At 54.3% G+C, this 26,748-nt stretch overlaps 1 protein-coding gene across 2 annotated transcripts in view; it reads right to left on the bottom strand.

Moving 5' to 3' along the window:
- Positions 1-26,748, bottom strand: part of ACOT11 (acyl-CoA thioesterase 11) — a 49,100-nt gene that overhangs the window by 1,872 nt on the left and 20,480 nt on the right. For both annotated transcript variants that reach the window (XM_030324434.1, XM_030324435.1), the window contains exons 2-14: positions 18,891-19,101; positions 17,898-17,967; positions 12,895-12,955; positions 11,659-11,757; positions 11,038-11,173; positions 9,033-9,189; positions 7,525-7,644; positions 6,357-6,501; positions 4,997-5,052; positions 3,892-3,958; positions 3,442-3,525; positions 2,656-2,789; positions 514-645 (exon numbers count right to left, since the gene is read on the bottom strand). In XM_030324434.1, the coding sequence (XP_030180294.1) occupies positions 514-645; positions 2,656-2,789; positions 3,442-3,525; positions 3,892-3,958; positions 4,997-5,052; positions 6,357-6,501; positions 7,525-7,644; positions 9,033-9,189; positions 11,038-11,173; positions 11,659-11,757; positions 12,895-12,955; positions 17,898-17,967; positions 18,891-19,101 (1,472 nt within the window). The remainder of the gene's footprint in view (positions 1-513; positions 646-2,655; positions 2,790-3,441; positions 3,526-3,891; positions 3,959-4,996; positions 5,053-6,356; positions 6,502-7,524; positions 7,645-9,032; positions 9,190-11,037; positions 11,174-11,658; positions 11,758-12,894; positions 12,956-17,897; positions 17,968-18,890; positions 19,102-26,748) is intronic.

Here is a 26,748-nt window from a genome sequence, read left to right as displayed (position 1 = left end):
TGTGGGTCAGCAGCCCTGAATCTGCCAGGAGCCAGCCTGGCTTTACTGTACATCTTCTGGAAACGCCCCTCCACTGCAGCCACTTGAAGGAGTCACATACTTTGGGATTTCATGCTTCATTCTTCTGTGCTTGTCTCTAGCAGAAGTGATGCCGACTATCCTGACGCAGCGGGCAGGCAGCCTTCCCACTTTTCAGCCAACGTGGCGCCCTCAGGGGGTGAGGCCAAGGAGGTGGCCACATGAGCAAGGGCCTGTCCATGACCGGGGCGAGGCAGCCTCACCACCCCAGGGACACAGGCCACCCCGCCTTAGAGCACAAGTGGCCAGAGGGGAGATGTGTCCCCCTCGTCCTCCACTCTACCCACAGCAAGGCCACGGCAGCCCAGAAAAGCCAAGTGGTGCCTGAAGTCCGCAGCGGGCAGAAAGCAGAGCTCTGAGGCTAAGCTGACGCCCCCTCCCGGGCGGGGGTTAACAAGCCCCGCCCGCCTCCTACCTCAGCAGGCGGACACCCACCCGTTGTCGCACGGCTTCCGCCGAGAGGCCAGGATCACAAAGTCCTGGGGCTTGGCGTCACCGCCAAGGGCAGGGCTGATGACATGGTAGATGGCATCATCCTCATCCACCTGCTGCACTAGCTCCACGCTCCTGTAGAGAGGCCCAGAGATCAGGGTTCAAGGGAGTCACACTGGCCCAGGCTTTCCCATGCCGCACCTTCTTGAGCAGATGTCTGGGGGACTTTACCACCTACATTGCTCAGCAGGGACCACAGGAGGGCAGAAAGGCCAGGCCAAGCTGCACATGAACACACACACACACACACACGCACACAGGAGCTCACATAGATGCATCCTCAGCCAAATGCACACGCATACAGACATGGGAACAAAGACATGCACACCTGTGAGCGTACACACATGCACAGACACACAGATACCCACCAATGCACACACACACCACGGTGTCTGTACATGTCTGCAGGTGCACACACCCGCACCGATGTGGGACAGTTTAGTGGTTGTGAGCACCTGCCATGTGTCAGGCATTGCTCTAAGAGCTTTCCATGCACTGTGTCCTTGAATCCACAGCGGCCCATGCAGGAGGTGCTCTCAGTATCCCTACACATGAGGGGCTGACTCAGAAAATAACCTGCCCACAGCCACAAAGCAATTCAGGCTGAGATGTGCTCATACTGGCAGGTGCCAGAGTTCCGCCCCTTGGGCCCGGGCATGCTGCACATATGTGTCCAGGTACACACGCAGAGGCTTACACCAACACACGTGCACACACACAAGGACAACCACACAGAAACACACACGACCATGTCCAAACCCGCCACTCTCTGCCCTGCTCTCTCACTCACCTTCAGAGGCCGTCTCATGAACAGGATGCTATCGGTGGGGTGGGAGGAAGCAGCTAGGGGTTCCCTTTCGCCTTGGGACACTCTCCCCACCAATCCCACCAAGGGTCAAGATCTGACCTGGCCTTCAAGGCCCATGCCAGCCTGCCTCCTCCAAGAAGTCTTCCTATCGTAGGCCCAACACCCCCAACGTCCACCACCAAATCACCTCCCGGCTTTGTAGAATGTCACTGCCAACAGGCCTGGGGTCACCTAGACCAAGGCTTTTTTTTTTTTTTTTTTTTTTTTTTTTTAAACAACAGCCTTTTTTGCACCAAAACCTTAAACAGAAAGCCTGTATAGAAAGAGCCACAAGTAGGCCCACACTGGTGAGTTAGATGGGAGTAGAAAGGGGAAGGCAATTGGTCAAAAATCAATTTGCCAAACCTACAGACCCTCCCTATGGCGATGCTCAGGAATACAGGCTCCTCATAAGCAGCCAATTGGAGAAATGATCAAAGAACTCCCCAAAGTAAGGTGTTGGCACAACAGAAAATGACTTTAAAGGGATTTGAAAAAATACCAGTTTCAACTTTAACATTCTCATATTAAACACTGAAATTTTGGCTATTTTCCTAAGAACAGATTTCTCTTCCTTGGTTAAATTCAGGAAGAAAATATTCGCCTGAAGAATCAGTAAATTCAGGGAACAAATGTATTCACAGGAATAACATTTATATTCAGTAACTCACTACATTCAAAAATAACATATGCATGCACATATCCATAAGAAGAGATGGCAAACTGGGTGAATTCATCAAATCGGCCATTCCTTTAGTTACCCTGAGTCTGGGAAGGGGCCCACCTGCCCCCTCAGCGTTCTACCCCCCACCCCAAGTGGTCCCTGAGCCTTCTTTGGGGACACAGGACCCCACAGAACATGGTTTGAAAATCACTGATCTATCCAGAGTGCAGGTGCATGACCCACACTTCAAGTACCCATTTTAAGAAGAGGGAAACTGAGACCTAGAAAGGAAGTGACTTGCCTGAGGTCACACAGCCAGTTGGGCCAGAAATAGGATTTAAACCCAGGCCTCCAACTCCAATTCCAGGCTCAGTCCCTTCCCTGAGGGCTCAGAACGCCCTTGACTCTGACACCCACCCAACACAAGTCTGTAATTCCCGCCCGCCCGCCCTGACGACGCCCAGGAGGGGCCAAGCATAATGGGGGATGGCTCAACAGAAGGACACCCCTGAAGGCCCACCTTCCCAACAGGCCTGAGAAAAGCACCCTGCCCCACTGGCGCCTTGGCCCTCACCGGTAGTGCTTGTCCCACTCGGGCCTCCGAAGCAGGTCTGAGAGCAGCAGGAAGGCCTGGATTGTTTCCACCTGCACCAGCATCTCCATGTGGAAGGAGAGGAACTTGTCGTCCTCCAGGGTGTACAGGCGGACCTGCATGGGACAGAGGGCGGCCTCGTTCCTGCACCACCTCCCCAGCCTATGCTGGGGGCGGGGGGGGGCGGTGGGGGCTGACTCTGATGCTGGAGGCCAGGGCTAGAAGCTCAAGGCTGCCACTGATTTGCTGTGTGACTGTAAAAAAGTGACTCAACCTCTCTGAACCTCAGTCCCATCCCCATGAAAATGGGCTGTTGATAGAATTCAGGACAGGTAGACAGGAGGGTATCCTACGAAACAATGACTGAGGCAACAATGGAGTAGATCTTTAGAGTCAGGCGCCCACTGAACCCCCTAATGTCACAGGTGGGGAAGTGACTCTCCTGAGCAAAGCTCATGTTTTCCCTCAACCCATGCTTGTCCGCTGTCCCCATCCCTACAGGGAAGAAGGAGCAGAGAGAGGGAGGAAGCAGCAGGGCAGAGAGCAGCAGAGATGAGAGGTTGGGGGCAAGATGGTAGGCAGGCAGCAGAGGAAGATTTGTGGGTTCTCCACTCCAGGTCCTGTGGGAGCAGCGGTGTTTCTATAACTGGGTTGGTTTCACGGTCTCATCCAAATCCTTTTAAGAAATCCCATTATGACATGAGTGCTTTGAGGGAATTTCTATTGCTTGCAATCAGTCGCCTCTGCTGGGTGGATGGGATCGTCTACCTGGTTGATCTCCGAGGACAGCACCCAGTTGTCCTTGGTCACAAGCATCTTCAGGGAGGAGACATTGTTGTAGCTCAGGTATACCTGGACAGAGCACATAGAGAAGCCTCACGCTCTCCCCTTGAGGGGCTCTGTGCTGAGGCGTGCTGGACTGGGGGAAAGCACATCGAACTCTGAAGGCGGGTGGGTGCCAGGCCCTGGGCTTCGGGACAGGAGGCCCAGCCTTGGGCAGACTCACTGTGTGACCGTCTTCTCAGGGCCTCAGCTCCCTCAGCCAAACAGAGGGACAGGGGAAAGCCCTTTGCTAACTGTACCAGTCCTGAGGCACGACATAATATCCTGTCCCCTTCTGGACCACTTCCAAACCCACTCTGACGAGAAGGGAGAGTCAGGGTCCCCCCGCCCCCACCATGGGCCTGAGAACTGTCCAATCAGAGCAGGAAGTCTTACCTGGTTGCTAGGGTCCCAGGGGACAGAGATGGGCATTTCTGTCTGTTTACAGGACACAATGTACTTCCTGGGAGAGGGAAAAAGACAACCATGGTCCCTCGGGAGCCCATGTCTTCCGGAAGACTTCACTCCCTGTGCTCAGCCCAGCAGGCTGGGAGGGACTCCTATCTGGCCAGGCAGACTAGCGAGCGGGGCAACAGAAAAGAGCAGCTGGGACCATCCAGACTTGGTCACAAGTGGAGCTGGACCGGGCAGCGGGGAAGGGTGCCGGGTGCAGGCTCGGTGCCCCCACCCTTACTGAGCAGTCGGCTCTGCCTAAAGCAACTTCACCCTTGCGCCTCTGTGTCCTCCTCTGTACAGGGGACTGGGAGTCACATCTGCCTTACAGGGTCACCATGAGGACACTGGTAGGTGCTCCACAGATGCACCCTTTTCCCATTAACGCAGATGGTGAACCCCAGTACATTTCCAGCACTTTCAGGTCGGTAAAGTGCTCTGACAGCACAGTCATTCACACCTGGCTGTGCATCTTGAGCAACTGTATCTCCTCTCAGGACCTTCCTTTTTAATGTTTATTTATTTATTTTGAGAGAAAGAGAGAGTGAGAGCAAGTGGGGGAGAGGCGGAGAGAGAGGGAGAGAGAGAGATTCCCAAGCTGGGTCCGCACTGTCAGTGCAGAGCACAATGCGGGGCTTGAACTCATGAACCGTGAGATGGTGACCTGAGCTGAAATCAAGAGTCAGACACTTAACTGAGCCACCCAGGTGCCCCAGAACCTTTCTTTCTTCGTCTGCCCGACAGGCATCAGAATCAAAGGAAGGAACACAGGATTCAGAATTGGCCAGACCCGGCCAGGTTCAAGTTCTCACTCTGCCCATCATTCCTATCTGTGTGCCCATGGCCACCTAACCCCTCTGTCCTCAGTGTCCTCGCCTGTACAATGGACCAGGAAGACCGCAGTGCAGTGAGGCTGCGTGGATATAAAGGGCCCAGCCCAGTGCCCAGCACAGGGGCGGCACTGAAGAAATGCGAGTCGCCCGGGGCCTGGGGAACAGGAGGACGGCCCTGAACCCGTGTCCCCTCCCTCCACCCAACCCACACTTGCCTGTCCAGTCGGATCTTCTTCCTGGCACTAGCCTCTCGGTACCGCCGCTCGCCATCCTGGGGAGAGACGCAGGGACGGACTACAATGCGGGCAACACAACCGGCTCGCAACCTCCTCCCCGCTCCCCTTACCCTCTGCCCCCCCACGGGCCCAAGGAGGTCCTTCAGCCCTAAAATGGAGTTCAGGTCTCACGAGGGCAGCCAGAGTCAAGGCAACCTGGACAGCAAAGTGCCAAATCTCTGAGCTCCAGCTCAGTCTGAGCTCAGAGGGTCTCAGGCTCTGAGCGACTTTGGGAACACCACCTGCCCTCGCTGGACCTCGATTTCCTCCTCTGCACCAGGGGATCCCCAAGGGCACTCACAATGCTAGGAAGAAGCCACGTTTACCGAGCACTTGCTGCTACCAGGCCTCTTCTAAAGCACTTCCCAGGCAAAATTTCAAATAAGTCTCACAACAGCTCTCTGAAGTTGGGACTCATGTTATCCCCATTTCACAGAGGAGGAAACTGAGACACAGAAAGGTTGGTGGCTTGCCCAAGGCGGCAGGGGTAAGAAGCGGGGCCAGGAACAGAACCCTGATGGCCTGACCCGGAGCCCACCCTCTCACCCACTGCCTCTAATGTCCCCTCACTCGTGAGCATTAAATGGCACGGTCCCTCATGTGCCGGTTCCTCCCCTCCCCCACCCTACCACTGTCAACTGCCCAGCGCCCAGCTGCGGAGTGGGGGGTTTTTACAGCCAGTGCTCAGCCCTGTGAGGCCGGCGGGCAGGGTGGGGGGCCTTCCCAGCGAGAGGGAGTGCTCCTCCAAGGTCACCCCAGGCCTCCCAGAAGCAAGCCGGGGACTGGCCCACAGGAGGCACAAGATCGCATTTTTTAAGAGACAGCCTTTGAACCCAAGCCCCTGACTCTTGTCCCTGTACTTCTTGCTCTCCTGTCCCCTCCTCATAATGGTCACCATTTACGGAGTGCCTACAGGGCTCAGCCAGGCACAGGGTCAGTGTCCCTCAGCTCCCCCCCAACATCCCTGTGAGGCAGGGGTGTAGATACACCCACTTTACTGGCAGGGACCAGAAACTTGCAGAGGGCACCCAGTAGAACACGGAAGAGGAGAGTTTCAACCCACCTCTGCCCCCAAAGCCCGTGCTTTTCCAACCCTGCAGGCTCACGAATGCCTGTCAACACCTAACCATGAGCTAGGCCAAGGTGCCTGCCTTGCACAAGGGCATCTCCAGGGGCCACAAGGCACTCAGAGCTGGCTGTGCCCCAGCAGAGGGGCAGGGCTGAGCCCATCACTCCCGCACCACCCCCACTCTTGGGCAGAGAGGGAGGGGAGCTGGTGGCGGGGCAGGGTGCCACTCACCCCGGGCTGGGGCCGAATCCAGGGCAGAGTCCGAGGCTGGTCGTCCGCGTCTAGGACCACGAAGGTCATGAAGGCGCTGTTGATGTGCCGCCGTTGGGTCTCAGCACCCTGGCGGTAAGCCTCTACGCACACGCCCACCTCCATGCTGAGAGAGAGGGAGGGCTGCTTCCATGCTGGACAGACTTTCCTGAGCCCACGTCCCCTCCCCAACACACACGTGCGCATACGCACACATGCACCCACACACATGTGCACGCACACCTGTCCACGCCCCCACACCCCCTCACTTAGGAGGCTCTATGATCCCAGAATGTGGTCATTATGCAGAGGGGGAACCGAGGCCCAGAATAGGGCAATCACTGGGCCAAGGTCACACAGCAGTCTGGAAGAGAAGCTGGACTGGAAACGGGGCCTCGCAGCTCCTGGTTCAGGGTTTTTTCCCCTGCACGGCCACAGGATGCGTGCTGGTCAGACTGTGAACAATGACAATGACAGTAGTAATAATCCCTCACTGAACATTCTCTCTGGCACGCCACCAGTAACGCCTCATGGAACCCTCACAGCTAGGATGTAGTTGTGGTGAGCTCCATTTTACAGACAAAAGAACTGAAGCTCAGTGACGGTGAGAAACTTGCCTAAAGTCCAGCCTTTACAGCCAGTAAGGAGCGAGCCAAACTCGAACCCCGGGAGCCTGGCATCCTCACTTTTAACAACTACACGATGATCTTTGAAATCACCAACAAAGACAGATATTTAAAGTAAGCTTTCTTGGAGGTAGCAGGATTCATTCCAAATTAAGGGCTCTGGGACCTAATTGTTGTTTTAGGGAAAAGGTAGGAATGGATTTGACAAATGAGAGAACACTGGCCCTGTGATCTGAGCATGCACAGCATGGCAGGCCCAGAGGCAGGGGCTGGGAAGAGAGACAGAGACAGGGAGCATAGGATGCGATCCCGAGACAGCAGGAGGCACAGGGCTGGGGAATCCAGAGGAGGGAACAGCAGAGCCGAAACGCGGTCATGGTGAAGGGGCCCAGCAGCCGGGCAGGGTTTAGACCTCACAGGCCTCGTCTACAAGGGGAAGCGTCCCTGGCAGCTTTGCAATTGGGCCCCTTCTTGGGTCAGGAAGAACCCTCAGCCCCCGGGGGGGCCCCGGTCCCTCCCCTTACCTATGCTTGAAGGCGTTGTTGACGATGGCCTTGAGCACCAGGCGGTCCCCAACCTGGGAGGGGCCCCGGAAGTGGAACATCTCAATGGTCTTCAGCGTAGGGTGGGCTCGGCACAGCCGGCTGGGTCAGGGAGACAGGACAAAAGCCCCCCCGGTGCTTCAGCCACGGGCTTGGGCCAGACTCTCCCCCTGCCCCCATCCACAGACCCAGCCCAGAATCACATGCACCGCCCTCTGGCCCCCCCACTCCCACCTGGCCCAGGACACTTCTGCCCAGCAGAACTAAAGTCCCCTTTCATAGCTTAGAACAGTCAGGTCTATGTGCACTCAAGCAGCTGAGCTTGAGGGGACAGAAGAAAGAACAGGGCTTGGGGCAAATCCCTTCCCCATTTTCCTTCAACCTCTATGCCCAGCACCTGCTGCTTCTACTACCTAACACCCCCCTCCCGGTTACCCAAAGCTACTTGTCACTCAAGGCCCAGCTGAAGAGCTCTCCTCCAGGAAGCCTGCCGTGACTATCTGCGCTGTGAACTTATTCTGAGATCTTATCACACGTAGCGTAGTCACACGCGTAGATAGGGCTGCCCAAAATGGCATTGCGTATGCGCTGTGTCCCACAGGGTAAACACAGGGGAGGGGCCGTTCGAGCCAGGCTCTTTAGAGGTGAGGGTTAATCCCCCTGGCTGAGGAAGACACTCCCCGCAAATACAAAGTCGTGCAGGTACTAGGGCATCAGTCAGGGAATGTCCATTATAACTATAAAAAAGACCCCAATATTTAGAGAAGAACAAGCCCCAGACAAGTGCAGAGATTATAGAAGAAGGAAGGAATTATTTTCACCCGTAGGGAGAAGGGAACCGTTAAGAGAGGCTTCCTGGATTTGAGCAGACCAAAAGTAGCGAAGTGGCATGGAGGCAGGTTAGAGCAGGAGCAAAGGCAGAGGCTGGGAATTCCGGGAGGGGGTGGGGAAGGGCAAATGGCTTGACGTGCACCTGGGGGCCTAAGATACAAGAAGACAGCAGGCAGGGCCAGGTCAAGGGGAGGCCCTAGCTCCAAGGGGCTTGGCATTTCCAATGTAGGCGGTGGGACTGCGGGGTTGTTTTTTTTTTAATTTTTTCTTTAATGCTTATTTATTTTCGAGAGACAGAGCACGTGCAGGGGAGGGGCAGAGAGAGAGGGAGACGCAGAATCCAAAGCAGGCTCCAGGCTCTCATCTATCAGCACAGAGCTGGATGCGGGGCTCGAACCCACAAACCATGAGATCATGACCTGAGCCGAAGTCAGTGCTTACCCGACTGAGCCACCCGGGTGACCCTGGGTTTTTTTTTTAAGACAAGGAAGGAAAGGCCAGCTCACAGAAAACCACTCCCTAACAGAACAGCCAAGCTCCTGAAGCCTTGAATGCCAATGCCAAGCTGGGGGTTCCCACCCCTCCCGCCCAGAGGGAGCTGGCCAAGGGAAGAAGGGAGAGAAAGGAAGGGAAGCAGAGGCAGCACACTCTCCCCTCACCTGGCTGCGATGGTGGCCACGTTCTCCATCCAGGCCATGATCTGGCCCCCAAAGGTATTGCCTTGGTGATTGGCATGGGGGGGCAGCACCAGCTCCACGCTCTCCACGCGGGTCCTCTCGGCCGGCACCATGCAGCTGCAGTCTCTACTCTCCAGATCTGACCGGGAAGGACAGAGGGAGGGAGGTGGGAAGGGGAGAAGTTCCCAAGGGCAGACCCTCCCACTGGGCAAACGCAGGGGCCCCGCCACCAGCACGATCTCTGTCATCCAGATTCTTTTACTGGCTCAGCACCACGTGCGCTGGCCCTGGGTGAGGAACAGGAGGACATGGGACGGGGGAGAGGAGGCTGTCTCGGGGCAGTGGGCGGGACACCCACTTTGAGAGAAGACACACCTGGGTCTGAACCTCAGGTTCAGGTTGTGTGACCCGGGCCAGCCAAGTAAGCCTCTCTGAACCTGTGTCCTCAGCTGTGAAGGGGCAGATGTCAAACCCAGCCCATCAGGGTCATGCAGATGGAGTATGGTCGTGACCCGAGAGTGCTTGGCACCACAGTCAGGAGACAGACTCTCAAAAGGATAGTTCTTCCCTCCCTCTGCCCCGACAGGCCCTGTCCCTCTGGGGCGATGGCATCAGGAGATCCTCAGCAGGAGAGGCCAGAGAGTGGGCAGGGCCCTGCGGGTCAGAGGAGCAGATACTGATACGATCCCCACCCGCCCAACTCAAAGAGGTGCCAGGGAGAGACTTGTCAGGGAGGGCCCATCAGAGAGGTGGCCTTTTGCTTGGCTTGCAGGCTGCTCCGAGATGCCACAGACAGGGAGGGGAGAGCTTGAGGGGGCCTGAGCCGAGGTCTGGAGACTGGGCAGGTAGGATAGTCCCAGGAAGCAATGAGGCCGTGGCTGGGTTGGAGCTGAGGGCAAGTAGGAGGACAGCACCAGGTGAAGCTGCATGGCCCGCCAAGGGCCCAGATGCCAGGCTAAGGCATCTGGACTAACCTTTGCGTGGAAGGGCTATCAGGACAAGAGGGATTTAGGAGGGCTGCAGTGGATCGGTGGCCCTGGGGAATCTCAATGACAGTAGGAAGAGCTGGGAGCCCCCCGGCCCAAGCCATAGCCCCCAGACCTTGCATACATAAGGCACACAGAACTCAGAGCCCCTCTCACTGCTTGACTGAGGCAGCTGGTTGCACCTGCTCTCTTCCACCCTGGGCGGCTGGACCACTTTGAACTGTCCTATAATTAATTGCCTCCTTTAGGTTTCAAGGAAGACTCCACGTCCTAACGCTCTGGAGACTGGTGAGTGAATCCAAGGTTACCCCTCTGGGCCTTTGCCCAGCCTGTGCTCTCTGTCAGGAAAACCTTTCCCTATCTCTCCATCTGTCAAAATCCTCCTCGTCCACAGGGGATCTTTGTGTGCTGGTATAGAACAATCTCCAACATGTACTTTCAAGGGGAAGGAAGAAAGATACAGAACAGTATGTTCTGTATGTTCCCTTTTGGGTAAAAAGAGAGGGCTAAATAATACACAGCATGCTTAAATATGCAGGGAATCTTCTGGAAAGATCTCCCAAAATGAGTAACTGGAGGGAGCCTGGGTTCTGGGTGGGAGAGAGTCTTGCTTTTTATTCTATATTTATATCTATATGATTTATGTATATATGTGTATATATCTATGTGTGTATATCTATGTGTTCATATATATATGTGCTTTTTAAAAAAAAAAAAAAAAAAACCTACAGTCTTCAAGGCCACGCTCAACAGTACCTTCCCCAACACGTTTTGGATAACAAAGGGTTTTCCTGACGTCCTAATTCTATCTTCACGGCTCCAGGGAGCTGAGCAAGAGGCCCAAAAAGACCCTTCCCTGAAGCAGACTTTGAAGCAAGAGGGCCATCAGGACAGCGAGTGGACGTTCCAAGGAGACTCCCTTCCTCCCTCTGCCCACTGGGGGCCTGGGACAGAGGGGGCATGTAGCATGCCAGCTGCCCTCCCCACCCACGGCCGCTCACCATCCTGAATGACGCAGTTGGCCAGGAGGTCCTTGATGGTGTCCGCGTAGAGCAGCCGCATGCGCCGCCGTTCAGCCGCCACACTGTGCTCGGTCTTCTCCTCCTCCGTCTGCGGCGTGGTCTGCTTCAGCTTCACCTGCGGGCAGGGGTTGGCACGGGGGGTGCTCAGGACGGGTTTCCTGAAACAGCAGGAGTGCCTGTGCCCCAGCATCGTCACACACTTGGGGCGGCTGGATAGCTACAAGTCTTTGTGCCCTCTTTGTCCCCATCTTCCTGTTTCCGTGTTGACTGATATATCACTTTCACCCTCCAAATGCCCCAGTCCCATTTCTTGGGCAAAGGCATCCAGGACTAGGGGCATCTATAGGACGTGTGAGGGAATGATGAGGCCTGAAGAATCCCCGTGTGAGACACACAGGAGTAGGTGGGGAAGAGGAGAGAGGGAAGGTGCCTGGGGTCCGAACACAGGTAGGGGGAGCCGCCTCTGGGGGCTGTGGATTCCCTGAAGCACCCCCACCTGCACCCCTCGGTCAGTCCCCAGCCTCACCACCCTGGTCCTGGCCGGCCTTGACAAGCACCCGGGTGGTCCAGCCGCATTGTGCAGCCGGGGATAGCCCCCACCTTGGAGAGTTCCCGGTGGGCCACAAAGGTGGCGAAGGCCTTGCACACATTCCACTGCTTCTCGGAGCACAGGTCCTCAGAGGCCACCTGGATGCCCACCTGGAGAGGAAGAAAGGGTGGGAGGAGTGAGGAGGAGAGAAACAGAGCTCCCGACCTGAGGTTCCATAGCTCAACGAGACAGGAAGTCCCACCCCAGGCCAGACCTCATATTCTTCTATCACTTACTGAGTCTAGACAGCCAGAAACCTGGGATAGGTTCTGATTCTACCCCTGGATCCCTGGAAAGCCTTGGGCAAGTCACTTCCCTTCTCCGGTCTTTGGCTTCCTCATTTATAAAATGGGAGTGAGCATGGGGACGCCTGGCTGGCTCAGCCGGTAGAGCATGTGACTCTTAATCTCGGGGTCATGAGTTCAAGCCCCACATTGGGCATGGAGCCTGCTTAAAATATGAATGAATGAATGAATTAATGAATGAGGGAGTGAATGAATGCAATGGGAGTGAGCATACCTACCCTGACAGGGTTACAGAGGGAATGAAAATGAGACTGAACCTAGCAAAGGACTTAAAGTAGGTAAAACGTTGGCTACATTGAAAAGACAGACATCTGGGGGGCACCCAGGGCATACCCAGAGGCAGTCAGGACTCTGCTGCCCCAGCCTCAGTGGCCCAGCTGGGGGACATGGCCTGAGCCTGGCGTCCACAGGTGGGAAATACAGTCGCTCCCCCAGAGCTCACAGAGCCCTGTGCATCACTTAAGAACCCTGCAGCATAGGACTCATGTTCCCATTTCACAGATGGGGAGACAGAAGCTACGGGAGGTAAGCTAACGGACTGCAGTTCAGGCTCTCCCTACTCCAGTCCTGCTGCCTCCAGGGTCAGGCATGGCAGCTGCCTTCCCTGCTTTCCCGTGACCACCTGGCTGCTGAAGAGAGTCTTAGGTTAAGGGTGAAGACCAAGGAGACTGGAAGTCAGTCGCACATTGGAATCTACGTGACCTGGTGACCTGGGACAAGCCTCTTCCCCTCCCTGGGCCTCAGTTTCACTTCTGTGCTAGGGGGTGTTGGACAGGAAGACCCTTAGGATCCCCCCAGCCCTGCCAGCTGTTTCAAAACTCTGCTGCCTCGACCAGGGCTCTGTGGGTGTGGGTGTGGCCAGGCTGGGGGCTGAGTAGGGAGAAGAGGTAGAAAACCTACCCACCCACCTACCCACCCCTAGGCAGCACCCACCCCACACACCTCCATGCTAGAGTTGAAGGCCCGGTTCACCTTGGCCTTGATATTCACCACTTGTCCGACACTGGGGAGAGAAGCGCAGGAGGTGAGCCTTCCACTGGGGATAGAGTGAGGGAAGAGGGGCCCCAGATACTTGCAGGGCCTCTGCTGAAGGCAACTGGCAGAGAAATGTCATGGCTTACGGAGCATGGTCACATCGGCAATGTCACCGAGTCCTCAAAGCAAGCTGGCAAGATAGTGTTAGTACCTCGTTGTACAGGTGGGAGAGTGGAGGCTGAGAGAGGGGGCGTGGTTTCACTCATCTCCCCCTTGTCCAGTGAATGCTCAAGCTTCTTTTTGCTTGTGGCTCCACAGTCCCCTCTTCAGGGAACCTGCCCCCACCCAAAGCCCGATATGGTTCATCCTCCCAACACTTCAACAGAGGGGGCCTCTGTCTCCCCCACAATCCTTAAGCTCCACTGGGGCAAGGATCACATCTGCTTTGCTCACCATTGACTTCAAGGCCTAGCACACCTCACAGGGTAGGTCCTCCACAGACAGTGGCCTACTGAATGAACGCATCCCACATCTGCTGAATGCCTACTACGCGCAAGGGACTATAAACAAGGGGTGGGAAGGAAAATGGAAACATTTCAAGAATGCTTATGATGTCCCAAGCATTACCTCATTAGAGTCTCCAAATAAGCTTGACAAGCTTACATTAGAGTGGATTGAACACCCGAGAGGGTAAGCCATTTGCCCAAGGTCACCCAGCTAAAAAGTGACAGAGTCAGGGTTCTAGACTGTTCTGTTGACTACACCGGCCCCACCTTTTCCGGGTGCAGTCTGTCCCTCTGGAATAATTCCCGTGTCCAGATGAACAGTCAGACTCCCTACAGGGGCCACCTCACCTGCTCTGTGTCTAACCGGAGGCACAGAGTGTGCCCAGCTGATAGCCTATGAGGAGGAGGCAGAGGCTGGAGTGACCTTGAGCAAGTCCTTTCACCTCTCTGTGCCTGGGCCACAAACATGGACAGCACAGGGCTTATTTCTTTCCCAAAGGCACAGCCTCTTCCCCAAGGCTAGGAAGGGTCCCTTCCAAGGGGACTGCCTGTCAAGGGGTGGCAGTGGACAAGAGCCACAAAGGCCTGGGCTCCAGCCAAGCTCTACCGTGACTGTCACACTACTGAGTCATGTGACCTGGGATGAGTCACTTTGCCTCTCTGAGCCTATCTCCTTGTCTGTAAAGTACAGAGAAGGTGTGACTACTGAGGGTCAGGCTAGAAGAGGTAAGACAGAGCCGGTGCCGGGAGCTCCGTGAATAACAGGAGCTCACGTGTGCCAAGGACTTGTCCATTTCTGTTCATGTTGTTAGCGGTCCTAACTGGTCCCCGTGGAAGGGACTGTCGTTTTTTGGAGATGCGTGCTGACATATGGAGGGATGAGTGTCATGATGTCTGCAACTTACTTTCAAATAGTTCAGAAAAAAACAGAGAGAAGTCTGTGTATTTACTTATCCATATATAGATAACGCATATGTAGCAAAAAATGTTAATTCTTGAATCTCGCTGGTGGTGATCACTGCACTATGCAACTTTTCTATAACTTTGAAAGTTTTCATTATAAGAAATTGGGAAAAAAATTCCATGATCCTTGAAATAAAAATAACAGTCTATTTTCTGTGGTGCTAAAAAAAAGAGAGAGATTTGTGTCTCTTCTTCATCCCCTTCCTCCTCCTCCCCCTCCTATTCATCCTCCTCCTCTTTCCTCTCTTTCTCCTCCCCCTCCTCCTCATCCCCCAACTACCCCCCTCCTCCCCCCTCCTCCATCTCCAAAGCCAAGCAGACACCCATTTGGACTCCTGAGCTTTTCTTCCTTCCTGACTCTCTTCCATCCCACAGCTCAAGCCAAAACCGGCTCCTTCCCCAGGGTCACTCCTTCCCCAGGGCCACTGCCCAACTTCCTCGGGGGCCACCTTAAGCCTCCAGCCCCCCAACACTCCCTCCAGGTGATCTGCACATCACAGAGGCAGCTCCCACAAACAAGTCTGAGCCCCATTCAAGCCCTTCCCCAGGACCAATTTACTGTCAAGGGACAGAGGAGCATGTTAAATGACACCACAGTGATGCTAACAGCAAAACCCGGATGACGGAGAACTAAGAGGGCAGATGACCAGGAGAGAGATGGTGAGGGGACAGGGTGCTGGGGGGAGGCATAGCACCTATAGATAAAAAAAAAGACTTGAGGGACACAGCAATCAGTTGCAACCTTATTTGTATCTAGGCTTGGACAACAAAAATAACCGTAAAGCAAAACAAAATGAAAACAGGGGCGCCTAGGTGGCTCAGTTGGTTAAGACTTTGACTCTTGATTTCAGCTGAGGTCATGATCTCATGGTTTGTGAGATCAAGCCCCACGTCAGGCTCTGCACGGACAGCACGGAGCCTGCTTGGGATTCTCTGTCTCTGCCCCGGGCTCCCTTGCACTCACTTGCTCTGTCTCTCTCTCTCTCTCAAAATAAATAAAACTTTAAAAAATAGAATAATAGGGGTGCCTGGGTGGCTCAGTTGGTTGAGTGCCTGACTTCAGCTCGGGTCATGATCTGGCAGTTCCTGAGTTCGGGCCCCGCGTCGGGCTCCATGCTGACAGCCGGAGCCTGGGAGCCTGCTTTGGATTCTGTGTCTCCCTCTCTCTCTGCCCCTTCCCTGCTCACACTCTATCTCTCAACAATAAATAAATGTTAAAAGAAAAAAAAATTTTTAACAGAATAATAAATTTTAAAAATGGAAAAAAACAAAAGCAGTTCCTACCACTTAGAGATACATTTTGAAATATTTTTAAATGGCAAAAACAAAAACAAACAAACAAACAAAACAACTTCTCCAGTTTCCTCAGGTGCAGCCAGGCCTCTCCTGACCACCAACCATGCTCCTGACCCCATCCCCAGCTTGCCCTCCTTCCCAGCATCCTCTCTGGCTTGCCCTTCCACCCACATCCTCCTCGGCCCAGACTCACCTTCACTCTCTGAGTCCTGTGGCGGGTCCACCCACCATGCATGCCCACTCCCCACCCCCAGCCCTCTCCTCCCTAGCTCCTCTGGTTGCCAGAACCTGCATTGGCAGCAGAGACCTAGAACTGGCCCAGACACAGAGCTCCCCTTGCCTTCTAAGTGTCCCTACATACAGTATTGATGGTAATGAGCCAGTTCAAACACCTCCTCCAGGAAGCCCCCCTTGACTACCCCCTATGCCATTACACTCGCCCCCAGACATACAGAAAATGCATCCCATTGGTTAAGAATAACAGTTCCAGGGTTCCTGGGTCCTCCACTAGCTACCCGGCCTTAAGCAAGTTATTTTGACTCTCTGTGCCTCAGTTTCCTAACCTGTAAAATGAGGATACTCATAGCCAGAACCGCACAACATTGTTCTGAGGATTAAATAGGTTAATGTATTAAAAAAGCATTACAAATGAAGCATCAATATTAGTTCATTCATAGTGACAAAAGTACAACACCAATTAAAATGTTAATAACAGGGGAACTGGCTGTAGGGTATATAGGAACTTTCTGTATGATCTTCTGAGCTACAACTTTTTTTTGTAAATCAAAAACTACTCTAGGGGCACCTGGGTGGCTCAGTCAGTTGAACAACCAACTCTTGATTTCAGCTCAGGTCATGATCTCATGGTTCATGGGATCAAGCCGCGTGTCAGGGTCTGTGCTGATGGCACGGAGCCTGCTTGGGGTTCTCTCCCTCCCTCCCTCTCACTCTCTGCTCCTCCCCCACTTGTGCACTCGCTCCCACTCTCTCTCAAAATAGATAAATAAGCACTTTTTTTAAAAACTACTCTAAAATAAAAGATATTTAGAGTATGACAAAGCACCCATGTGTCAGAGATCATGATTAGCATGGCACATACCCCTTGAATTCAAATTCTGTTTCTACACCTGCACAAATGGGAGCTCCTGGGGCACAGGGACCATGCTCCAGTTGACTTTGCATACCCGAAACCCAGCGTGGGCCTTGATCTGGAACAGGCGCAGGTAGTGACAAAGGACCGAATAAACGAAGACAGGAATTGGCCAAATTTTCTCCTTAACTCAACGTGCTGGTACCCAGAAAGCCCTGACTCAATCCTTGGCATTTGATGTCCTAGGCACTGATGGTGAGTTTCGGAGCAGGAGTGGAGGCCAAAACACCGTATGCAGCCCCTGCAAGGCTGGGCTGAGGGCTTTGCATCAGTGTAGACAGTTTATTGGGTTTTTTTTAATGTTTATTTATTTTTGAGAGAGAGAAGCAAGTATGAACGGCAGAGGGGCAGAGAGAGACACACACACAGAATCCAAAGCAGGCTCCAGGCTCTGAGCTGTTAGTACAGAGCCTGACGCGGGGCTCAAACCCACGAACTGCAAGATCATGACTTGAGCTAAAGTTGGACACTTAACTGACTGAGCCACCTAGGTGCCCCAGTATAAACATTTTAAAAAGCAACTAGAAAACAAAACAAAACAAACTGCAATGTAGTGAACTCCTCATTCTTGGAGGCATATAAGCGGAAGTTGAATGGCCCAAGTTTCTGACTCAGGCTTTTCCAAGGGACCTTGCCTAGGAAACATTCTACAAGTGACCAATGACCCATAGAGAATGTCCAAGTTCAAAAAGATATGCACCGTTTAAGACTAATGCCTTCCATTCTGCAGATCAGAAAACTGAGGCCCAGAGAAAGAGACTGACCACCCCAAAGTCACACAGCACCCCATGATGCCGCCTCAGCAACGTCCAACTCCAAACCTGGCCGTGGGAACCCACCGCGCAGCACCCAGCAGCAGCCCAGCTCCTAGCCCGTGCCTCTCCCAGAGCCCCTGCAGATGGGCCACTACCTGCTCTGCAAAGGCCCTCGGTCCGTCAAGTCAGGTTCCAGGGCTCTGCATGGCTCACAGGCTGACCAGGTGGGGAGAGGGAGGAGGAGCCCTGCGTTGGTGGTGGGCAGACCAGGGGGACCAAGGAGCAGGAGGGGCCACTTACCTGATGGTGTGCTCAAAATAGATATCGTCCATGGAGGCGGTGACGCAGGGGCAGCCAGCGTGCCTCTCGGCTGGCATCAGAAGAAAGCCGTGGGTTAGCATCATCCCCCTGTCACCAGGCCTCTGATCAAATGTCAGGCGGCCAGAGCTAAGGTTGTGCCTCCTTGCCCACACCCACCCTTCTCTCGTTTTCTTCACCTCGCTTACTGCACCCTGACCCTGCTTATCTATCCAGGTTTTGTCCATCTGGGGTCTCTCCCTTCTGCCAGACTGCAAGTTTCTTGAGGGCAAGGATTTTTGCCTGTCTTGTTCACTGCGGTGCCCCAGCCTGGGAACAGTGCCTGGCTCAGGAGACACTCCATGAGCAGCTGTTGAATGAATGAAAGATCACACTGGGCTATTCTAGTTCTTGGCCTGCTCAGGTGCCGTACCCCGGTCCAGTCACCTTCACCCACCTCTGTTTCCTTGCCCGAGTCATTCTTACTGGCAGGACTGCATTCACTACCTTAGTCCCTCTGGAATCCCTCCCCTGTCCCCAGGGCTGAGTCACGGCTTCTGGTCTGTTCTCCCACAGACCCGATTCTGCCTCTTTCCCAGTGCTGGGGGGCAGGTAGATCACCTATCTGTGCCCCTAATGGACGGTGAGCCCCCTGCGGGTGGGAGAGTACTCAGAGCTCAGTTCAGCTCCACTCAACTCAGCAAGGCGGGCAGCGGTGGCCTTTGCTCAGGGCACTCTCGGGCCAGTCTCGGAGCAGCCACATTTGAAGGTGCAGGGACAGAGCTGTGGAGGTCTGGGGGAGCGAGGGTGGGCCCCAGCTGAGCGTGGAGAAATTGGAGGGGGCATCTCAGGCGGCTGGAACAGTACGAGCAAAGGGCAGGACGAGGAAGGAGCACGGCGCTCAGGAGGGCCAGTGACAGCCTCTGATAATGGAAGCCTCCCCTCTGGGTGGTGGGGCCACCGGTGGGAGGACAGTTGCACCAAGCACGGGCTCACCGGACAGGCAGGCCGTGGTGTCAATCCACTTGAGCAGCTGCCCGACGCTCAGCTCGCCGCGCTGGTTGGTGTGGCAAGGCAGCACGAGCTGGCTCATCTGCACCTCAGTGGGGTTCCGGTACCCCTCGCCGCCCGCCATGGCACCGTCGTCTTTCTCTGCGTGCGAGGCTGACTTCCGGGACAGGCGGCTTGAGAACACGGAGGCGAAGCCCTGGGAAGAGGTGGGGACAGGAGGTCAGCTCACTGCAGGATCTACCGGGTCCACCCGACCTGAGACCCGACTGCCACGGGGAGAGCAGACGGCGCCCCGGGGACACCTCCCGCCAGACCCCAACTCCAAGAGTGGCCACCACTCTCAGACCCCAGGAGGCTCGCTGGATGCCACTTCCACCCAGTTTCCTCTTGGCCAGCACCCCACGTTCACAGGACCTCGGACCTCGGGGAGGGGGAGGGGAATTCAGTCCTTCTCCCTCCAGCTCGTGGGCCAGTTGGTTCAAGGTCTGCCTCAGATTGACCTTCATTCTTGCAAGACTCCCCCTCTCTCTGCAGGGAGGCCTGGTGAGCCCTCTAGTAGTCAAGCCTGGGGATCTGTTGTCAATAAAGTAGTCCAAGAAGCAGCCGCTGTTTCGCCCCCAAAGGGCCCTTCCTCGGGCTCCTTCTTTCTGCAGACGACACCAAAGGCAGCACCCCCGTTGGGTGTCCCCCTGTCCCGAGCACTTGGCTTTATGACTAGGAGCGCTCACGCAGTCCCTGAGCAGCTGTCTGAACCAGGCCAGGGCCGCAGCAGCTTCCAGCTGGAGAAGCAGCCGAGAAAATCCTCAAACTCCTGAACTGAGGTGAAATTTCTGCCCAGGGCCCGGCTTGCCTCATTCCCTGGGCGGAAGGGGTAGACGAGCACCCAGCAGCGGCCTGGATGGGGTGGGCTGGGGAAGGGGGGGCCTCCCGTCTCTCTGGCCCGCTGTCCCTAAGAGGCCGTGAATGAGAGCTGGGGACACCTGCATGTGTGAGAAAAGTGACACAAGTTCCGATTCTCACGGCAATGACAACAGCCGCTGCCAATACTGATGTAGCGCTTACTAAGCGGCAAATACTCTTCTGAGCACTTTGCGTGTCCTGATTCCATTTTATTCATGCAAAAAAAAAAAAAAAAAAAAGCCTGAGGTAGGTTCACTGGTGCCCTCGCCTTACAGGTGATGAAATGGAGGTCCCAGTACGTGGCAAAGTCTGGCTGCGGCACAAGGTCTGGCTGCAAAGCCCGAGGTCCTACCCCCCACACTACACGGTCTGCTCCTGGGGCTGAGAAGAATCCAGGGCCCTGGGCCTGGACTCAGCAGCAACCAGTGCCATGACCCAATGCTGACCCTACCACAGACGCACACAGGGTCAAGGACGGCTCTTGTGCTGGAGTCCGTGCTCCTTGAGTAACCTCCCCCACGAGGCTCCCGTAGCTAATTCAATACGTTCAAAGCACACCAGGGTGACTCGTTCAAGGTCACTGACCCCCAAGGGGCAGAAGTGGGATTCAAACCAGGCCTGTCTGACCCAGAATAGCTTCTGGGTTCCCAGAGAGGCATCTTGTTCCCGAGAGCCCCTGGGTATGACCAACAGTGCCAGACTCTGAGGGGAGAGAGGAGGGCAGCCCCAGCCCCAGCAGCCTGGGAAGAGGCCTGCAGGGTGCCAGGCTGCCAGGTTTGCAGGCTCCTGTCGGCGTCTGGCAGGCCACTGTGGTCCAAGCAGCAGGACCTGTCACCATGGTAACCACTGCCAAGGCATTTCCGGCCTGTTGTGCAGGGGGCGGGGGGGGGGGGCGGCATGATGTGGCTGCCTTTCTGGGTGTGGGAGATGGCAGAGGGAGGAGGCAGACAGATTCCATTTACCCACGCTCTTCCCAAACCCATGCCACAACCAGGGGTTCTGGGCAGAACATTCCAGAAAGAAGTGAAAGAGCAAGTTAGGGAAATGGGGGAGGCAAGACGCAGAGGGTGAGTGGTCAGAAGAAAGGGAGCAGACCATCGGGGGTTTCTGGGCAGTTCCAGGCATACACACGGGGAAGCCCTACACACTATGCCTCTGCTTTACAAACCTGTTTTCACATCTGCCACCTCACTGGATCCTCCCAAGGAAGGCAGAGGGTGAGGACTGCTGACCCCATTTTACAAAAGACGAAAGTGACGGCGGAAAAAGCCCTAGACCAGCGGTCCGGACACCTGAGTTCCAGTCCTCCCTCTGCTTCTCACCTGCTAGGTCTCCACTCCCACCAGCCTCCTATTTCCTACTCTGTGAAAAAGAGTCCCTGCCCTCCCATTGAACTGTACATGCCTGGAGGCAGGATCTTGGCCTTGTTCAATCATTCATTCATTCACCAAGCATTTCTCCTTTACCTTGGACCTAACATTGAGAGAACAAAGATAAACTGGTCCATTCCCTTTGAGAAGCTCCTGCTGAGTGCTTACGCTTAGAAGGTCCCGGCACACAGTAGGCCCTCACCAAAGGTTTGTGGAGGGACGATCAGAGGCAGACTTGAGTTCAAATCCTAGCCCTGTCCCTCTGGTGCTATGTGATTCCGGATTAAGTCCCCTCCCCTTCTGAACCTCATCTGTGACTCACTGGGCAGGCAGAGGCAGGGGAAGATTGCCAATCCCTAAGGTACCCCCAGTTCTGGTTTCAGGATTCTGGACTCTAACCCCGCAGGGTTCTAGCATGTCCAGCTGACATTTCCATTGAAATGGAAGCTGAGAAGTCCTGTCACCCTGTCAGACAGGAAACAGCGTGATCTTCTGAGCAGGGCTGAGCTCCCAGGCAAACTGAGGGCCAAGACCTGCTGTGGCTGTCCCCCTGTCTCTTCAAAGAGAGGGGCCCAGAGCCCCTGGGCTGGAGCACGAGTAGAAGGGACAGAGTAGCACTGGCGGGCCCAGGCACAGCCTCTCAGACTCCAACTCCTTCTTTGGCTCTAAGGCAGTCTGCCCACACCATGGCAGGCCAGGCTGGCCCTCCTCCTATCCCAAGGTGGGCAGGCAGCCAGCCTGGGTGACAGGGGCGTGTGCAGCCCAGACAAGCTCTGGCCAATGGGGCCCCAGAGCCAGGCCACTCCTCCCAGGGCCAGTCACGGGAGAGCAGAGGCCCTGGATGGAGTCAGGGACTGCAGCAGCCAGGCAGGCTGAGCCAAGACAGCTGACAGGGAGGGCAGAGCCTGCTACGAAGGTGGAGAGGGCACCCGGGGGTCAGAGATGTACCCTCTCAGATGGCAGATGTGCCTGCGGCTGGCCCAGACCACAGCAGACCTGGCCAGATTTGGTCATCCCAGACTAGGTCTCAGCTGGCTACACCATGGGCTCTGCGTCCCTCCTCCCGGGCCACAGGAGGCATCCTGTGCCACAGACCTGCTGCGTCAGAGCAGGAGAGGCCACTTTGCCCAATCCCTTCGCAGCTGAGGAGACTGACACACACAGAGGGACAGGCTGGTCCAGGGTCATAGAGCTGAGGAGCCAGGATGAGCCCCCCTGGGCCAGGGCTCCTTCTAGACAATTTGACAACAACCCCACACAAACAGACGACCTCGATGTCCTCTCTCTCCTAAGTACCAAGTCCCAGTGACCTGCCTTCCCTAAACTCTCAGGCTCCCCCTCTGCCCTGACAGCTCAGGCCCTGGCTAGGCACTGCCCGCTCACTAGACTGTCTCCACAGCCTGTCCCCAGGCCTCCAGTCTCTCCACCTCCTTCTAGCTTCCACAAGCACCAGAAGGATCTTCCCAAACAGCAAATCCACCAACATGACAACCATAATTTTCTGTACCCTGTCTTGCAGGACCACTAGGTCTGGCCTTTACAGCCCCACCCACCCATGCACCCACCCCCATCCCCCACATACTGTGGGACTTCATTCTGTCCCTTAGGACCACACAGACCTCTCTGAAGAGCAAGCCAGACCAGACACCTCCCCTGCTCAAGACTCCTCAATGGCTCCCTACTGCTCTCAGGATAAAGCTCCTGCCAGGGCCCCCAGCAGCTGCTCTCCCAAGGTCTAGACCACATGCCATTCCTCAGAGCACCACTCTTACCCAGTTCCTTTCCCCACCATGTGGGTGTTGCTTCTGCCTAGGATCCCTTTATCTGCCCTGTGTGCTGGGTAAGCTCTTCCTCCTCCCTCTTCAAGCCCCCACCACCTCTTCCACAAAGAAAGTTGGGGCCTCCCTGGCCCCACAGCCTCGTCTGTCTCCATCACAGCCCCAACCAAACTGTGTAGTCACTGTTTTGACAGCCACCCCCCTCATCAGATAGGCATTCCCTTGGGACAGGGACAGACTCAGTCCTACCACAGAGCAGGTGCCGAATAAAACCTACAGAAGAGGAAAAGGAAGGAAAATGCTGGTGACAGAGCGGTCCCAGAGCTGAGATGTGAAGACAGGATGGTTTAAGGGGCAGAAAGGACACGAAGCGGGAACAGAACAACAGTGGCACAGGGGATGGGACCAGGAGGGCAAAAAGAAGCAGGTAGGAAAGTACTAGGTACCTGTGTGGGTGGAGTCAGAGGGAGAGGGGCCAAGGAGTCTCTGGAAACCGGGGAAAAACTCCCAGAGAAGGTTGTGACTTACAGTGATGAGGCAGGAAACAAGACCAGTGAGGGAGATCTTAGTGCCTTCAGGAACCATCCGGAACAGGCCTAGAGCAGAGGAGACCCACCTATCCTGGCAGGGAAGAGCAGGCTTGTGTGACCTCTCAACCGACCCACCATGACACGAGACTGTACACAGGCCACCGGGGTCCGTCTGGCCTGAGTTCAAGTCTGATTCCACAACTAACTCATGTGACCTTGGGCAAGCTGCCCAACCTCCGTGGGCCTCAGTTTCCTCGGCTGGAAGAATGGGATTATAACATGCACTTCATTGGTACGTATGTCATTGTGAGGAAATGAAACGAGATTAAGTGTTTAAGGCTGTACGTACCACACCCCCACCCCCGCCCCCGCCCCCGTTATGACCAACATTTATTGAGCACTTACTGTTAGCATTATAAAGCTGAGTTGGGGCTTTCCACAGAAATATAGCTGGGAGAGACCCAAACATAGTTCACACTGACTGTTTACCTAGTACTCTCTCATCTGAGTTCACCAGAACATCAGGGCAACCCTGTGAGGGGTTGTTGGCCCCTTTGAGAGGTTTGGTGAGAATTCAAAAAGCCAGTGACAGCGGAACAGACATTCAGGCCTGTGTAGGAGACTGCAAAGCCCATGTTCCTCCCTCTCCACTTCCTGAGGGGGTGGGGACCAGAAGGCAGGCCCCAGGGGGGCAGGGAGAAGCAGCCTTTGGCCCACCCTAGGGAGCCACCGGCCAGGCCTCATGAAAGGCCTGATTGTCTGAGCCAGGCCACTCCGAGCAGTGTGAGGAAGCCATACAAACTAGACGCCCTGTCTGCACAAAGCGGGAATCCAGCCTCTCAGAGAAACAGGGTGGCCTCCTGGAGGTTTCCCACTAGCAAAGCGGCAACATTTGTCAACATCCTAAATTCCGCCTCAGGCCTATTCCCCCCATCTTCCTCCCAAAAAAGGCTCTGAGGCAGCCTGCACATGCACAGCACACAGACCCCACAGGCACCCAGAGCTGAAATGTAAACAAAGCTACGGAACCAAATAAGGGAAGAGAGGATTATGTTAGGAATCCAGTTGCACAAAGATGCCGCCAGAGAGAATTGCATTTCACCTTGAGATTCCCAGCAGACATAAAAAAGGCGAAAAGGGGTAGCAGTGGGTACCAAACTCATAGAGTTAAAAGCAGAGAGCTCCCATCCACGAAACCAGCTTCAGGGCCGGGAGGAGGACACCAGAGGGCTGTCCCGTCGGCTTCTGATTGTCATATAACGTGAGATCATATCTTCATTCTATAGGATAAAACAATGGTCCCCAGTGCCCTCTACAAACATCCTCATTCTGCCTCTGGCCACAGGCTGTGTTGGCACTTGACATTTTTTCACGATTATGGGGTGGGAAAAGTAGAACATGAGACCAACATTTTGTGTTAAGCGTCTCCTATACCAGCCCCTTGCTTAACATTTACTGAACACCTGCTGTGCATCATGTTCTATGCTGAGAAATTTCATATGTGTTATCTCAGTAATTTTTACATCTGCTCCGTGAGGCATTGTTGTTCTACCCATTTTACTGATGAGCAAACTCAGATACCTTGTTTCTGAGCAAGCCGAAGTCCACTTACATCTCTACAGAATTTCTACAGATTTTTCAAGGGCCTTGGAAACGGGGAAGATGGAAGAGATTCTTCCAGTCTGACACTCAGCGAGAGGAAGCAAATGACTCCAAACATGCAACCAGTCAGTGACCAAAAAGAGTAGAGGCCAGGACCCTGAGTCTCCGTCCAGAGCCCAGAGTCTGGCACAGGCTGATCAGGCACTGGGCTTCCCCCTTCTTCTGACAGCCAGCTCTTATGCTCTCCCAGTATGAAAGAGGGGGACGGGAGGGCCACCAACCTTCTAATCCTGCCCTACACCCCCACTCTGACAAGGAAGGGAGGTGGGGTATGGGGTACAATTGAAACTCTGAGCTAAGGACAAGCTTTCCTCAGGGTAGCCCCATCCTTCCAGAAGTAGAGCTTCATGGGACATGGGACAAAACTGAACATCAATGGAACTTTTATCAGTTCCTCATCCCCAGAAGACCTTGGGCAATTATTTTACCTCTCCACGTGTCAGTTTCCTCATCTGCCTAATGGGGATAATAAAAGAACCTGAAGTTATAGTGAGGATTATAAGACAGTGAGCCCACTAGAATGGCTATAACCAAAATCATGGACAGTAACAAGTGTTGGCAAGGATGTGGAGAAAACAGAACCCCTGCCCATTGCTGGGGGGAATATAAAATGTTTGACCCACCATAGAAAACGGTTTGGCAGGTCCTCAAAAAGCTGAGCATAGAAACACCATATAACTTTGCCATTCCATTCCTAGGTATATACCCAACGGCACTGAAAACAAAGCCTCAAACAAATACACATACACACATGTTCATAGCAGCACTATTCATAACAGCCAAGCAGTGGAAAGCATCCAAATGTCCGTCAATGGATAAATGGATAGACAAATTGTGGTATATCCATATAACACAGCATTAGTCAGTAATGAAAAGGAATGATCGATACATAAAACGTGGATGAATTTCAAAGCCTCATGCTAAGTGAAACGAGCCAGATGCAAAAGGTCACACAGTGAATGGTTCCATTTATATGAACTCCCCAGTACAGATAAGCCCATGGAGACAGAAAGCAGATTGGTGGTCACCAGGGTCCTCCTGTCCCCAGGAGGAAAGGGGAGACACTTCTTAAAAGTTAAGGGGCTTCACTTTGAAGTGATGGAAAGGTTGGAACTAGATAGACGTAGTGGGTATACTAAGTTCCACTGCACTGTACTTGAAAATGGTTGGGGCGCCTAGGTGGCTCAGTCGGTTAAGTGGCCAACTTTGGCTCAGGTCATGATCTCGTGGCCCGTGAGTTCGAGCCCCGCGTCAGGCTCTGTGCTAACAGCTCAAAACCTGGAACCTGTTTCAGATTCTGTGTCTCCCTCTCTCTGACCCTCCCCTGTTCATGCTCTGTCTCTCCCTATCTTAAAAATAAAACGAAAAAAAAAAAAAAGAAAATGGTTAATTACGTTATGTGTATTTCACCTTGATAAATTAATATTATTTTTTAACTCTTAAGAGTAACCATTTTAGACAAACAATAGGGAAGTCTGCTAATTTAACTTAAATTAAATATAAAATGTCAAATGCATTTTTTTAAAAAAGATACTGGAAGCAAGAGTGTTTAGCATGGTAAAAATGTTAGGTTTCATGATTAGCTGTCTAGGTCTCAGTTTGC

The sequence above is a fragment of the Lynx canadensis genome, chromosome C1 (genome assembly GCF_007474595.2).
Source record: "Lynx canadensis isolate LIC74 chromosome C1, mLynCan4.pri.v2, whole genome shotgun sequence".
Classification (NCBI taxonomy): domain Eukaryota; kingdom Metazoa; phylum Chordata; class Mammalia; order Carnivora; family Felidae; genus Lynx; species Lynx canadensis.
The sequence above is the reverse complement of the archived record's forward strand: the minus strand, read 5'-3'. Positions and strand labels throughout refer to the sequence as shown.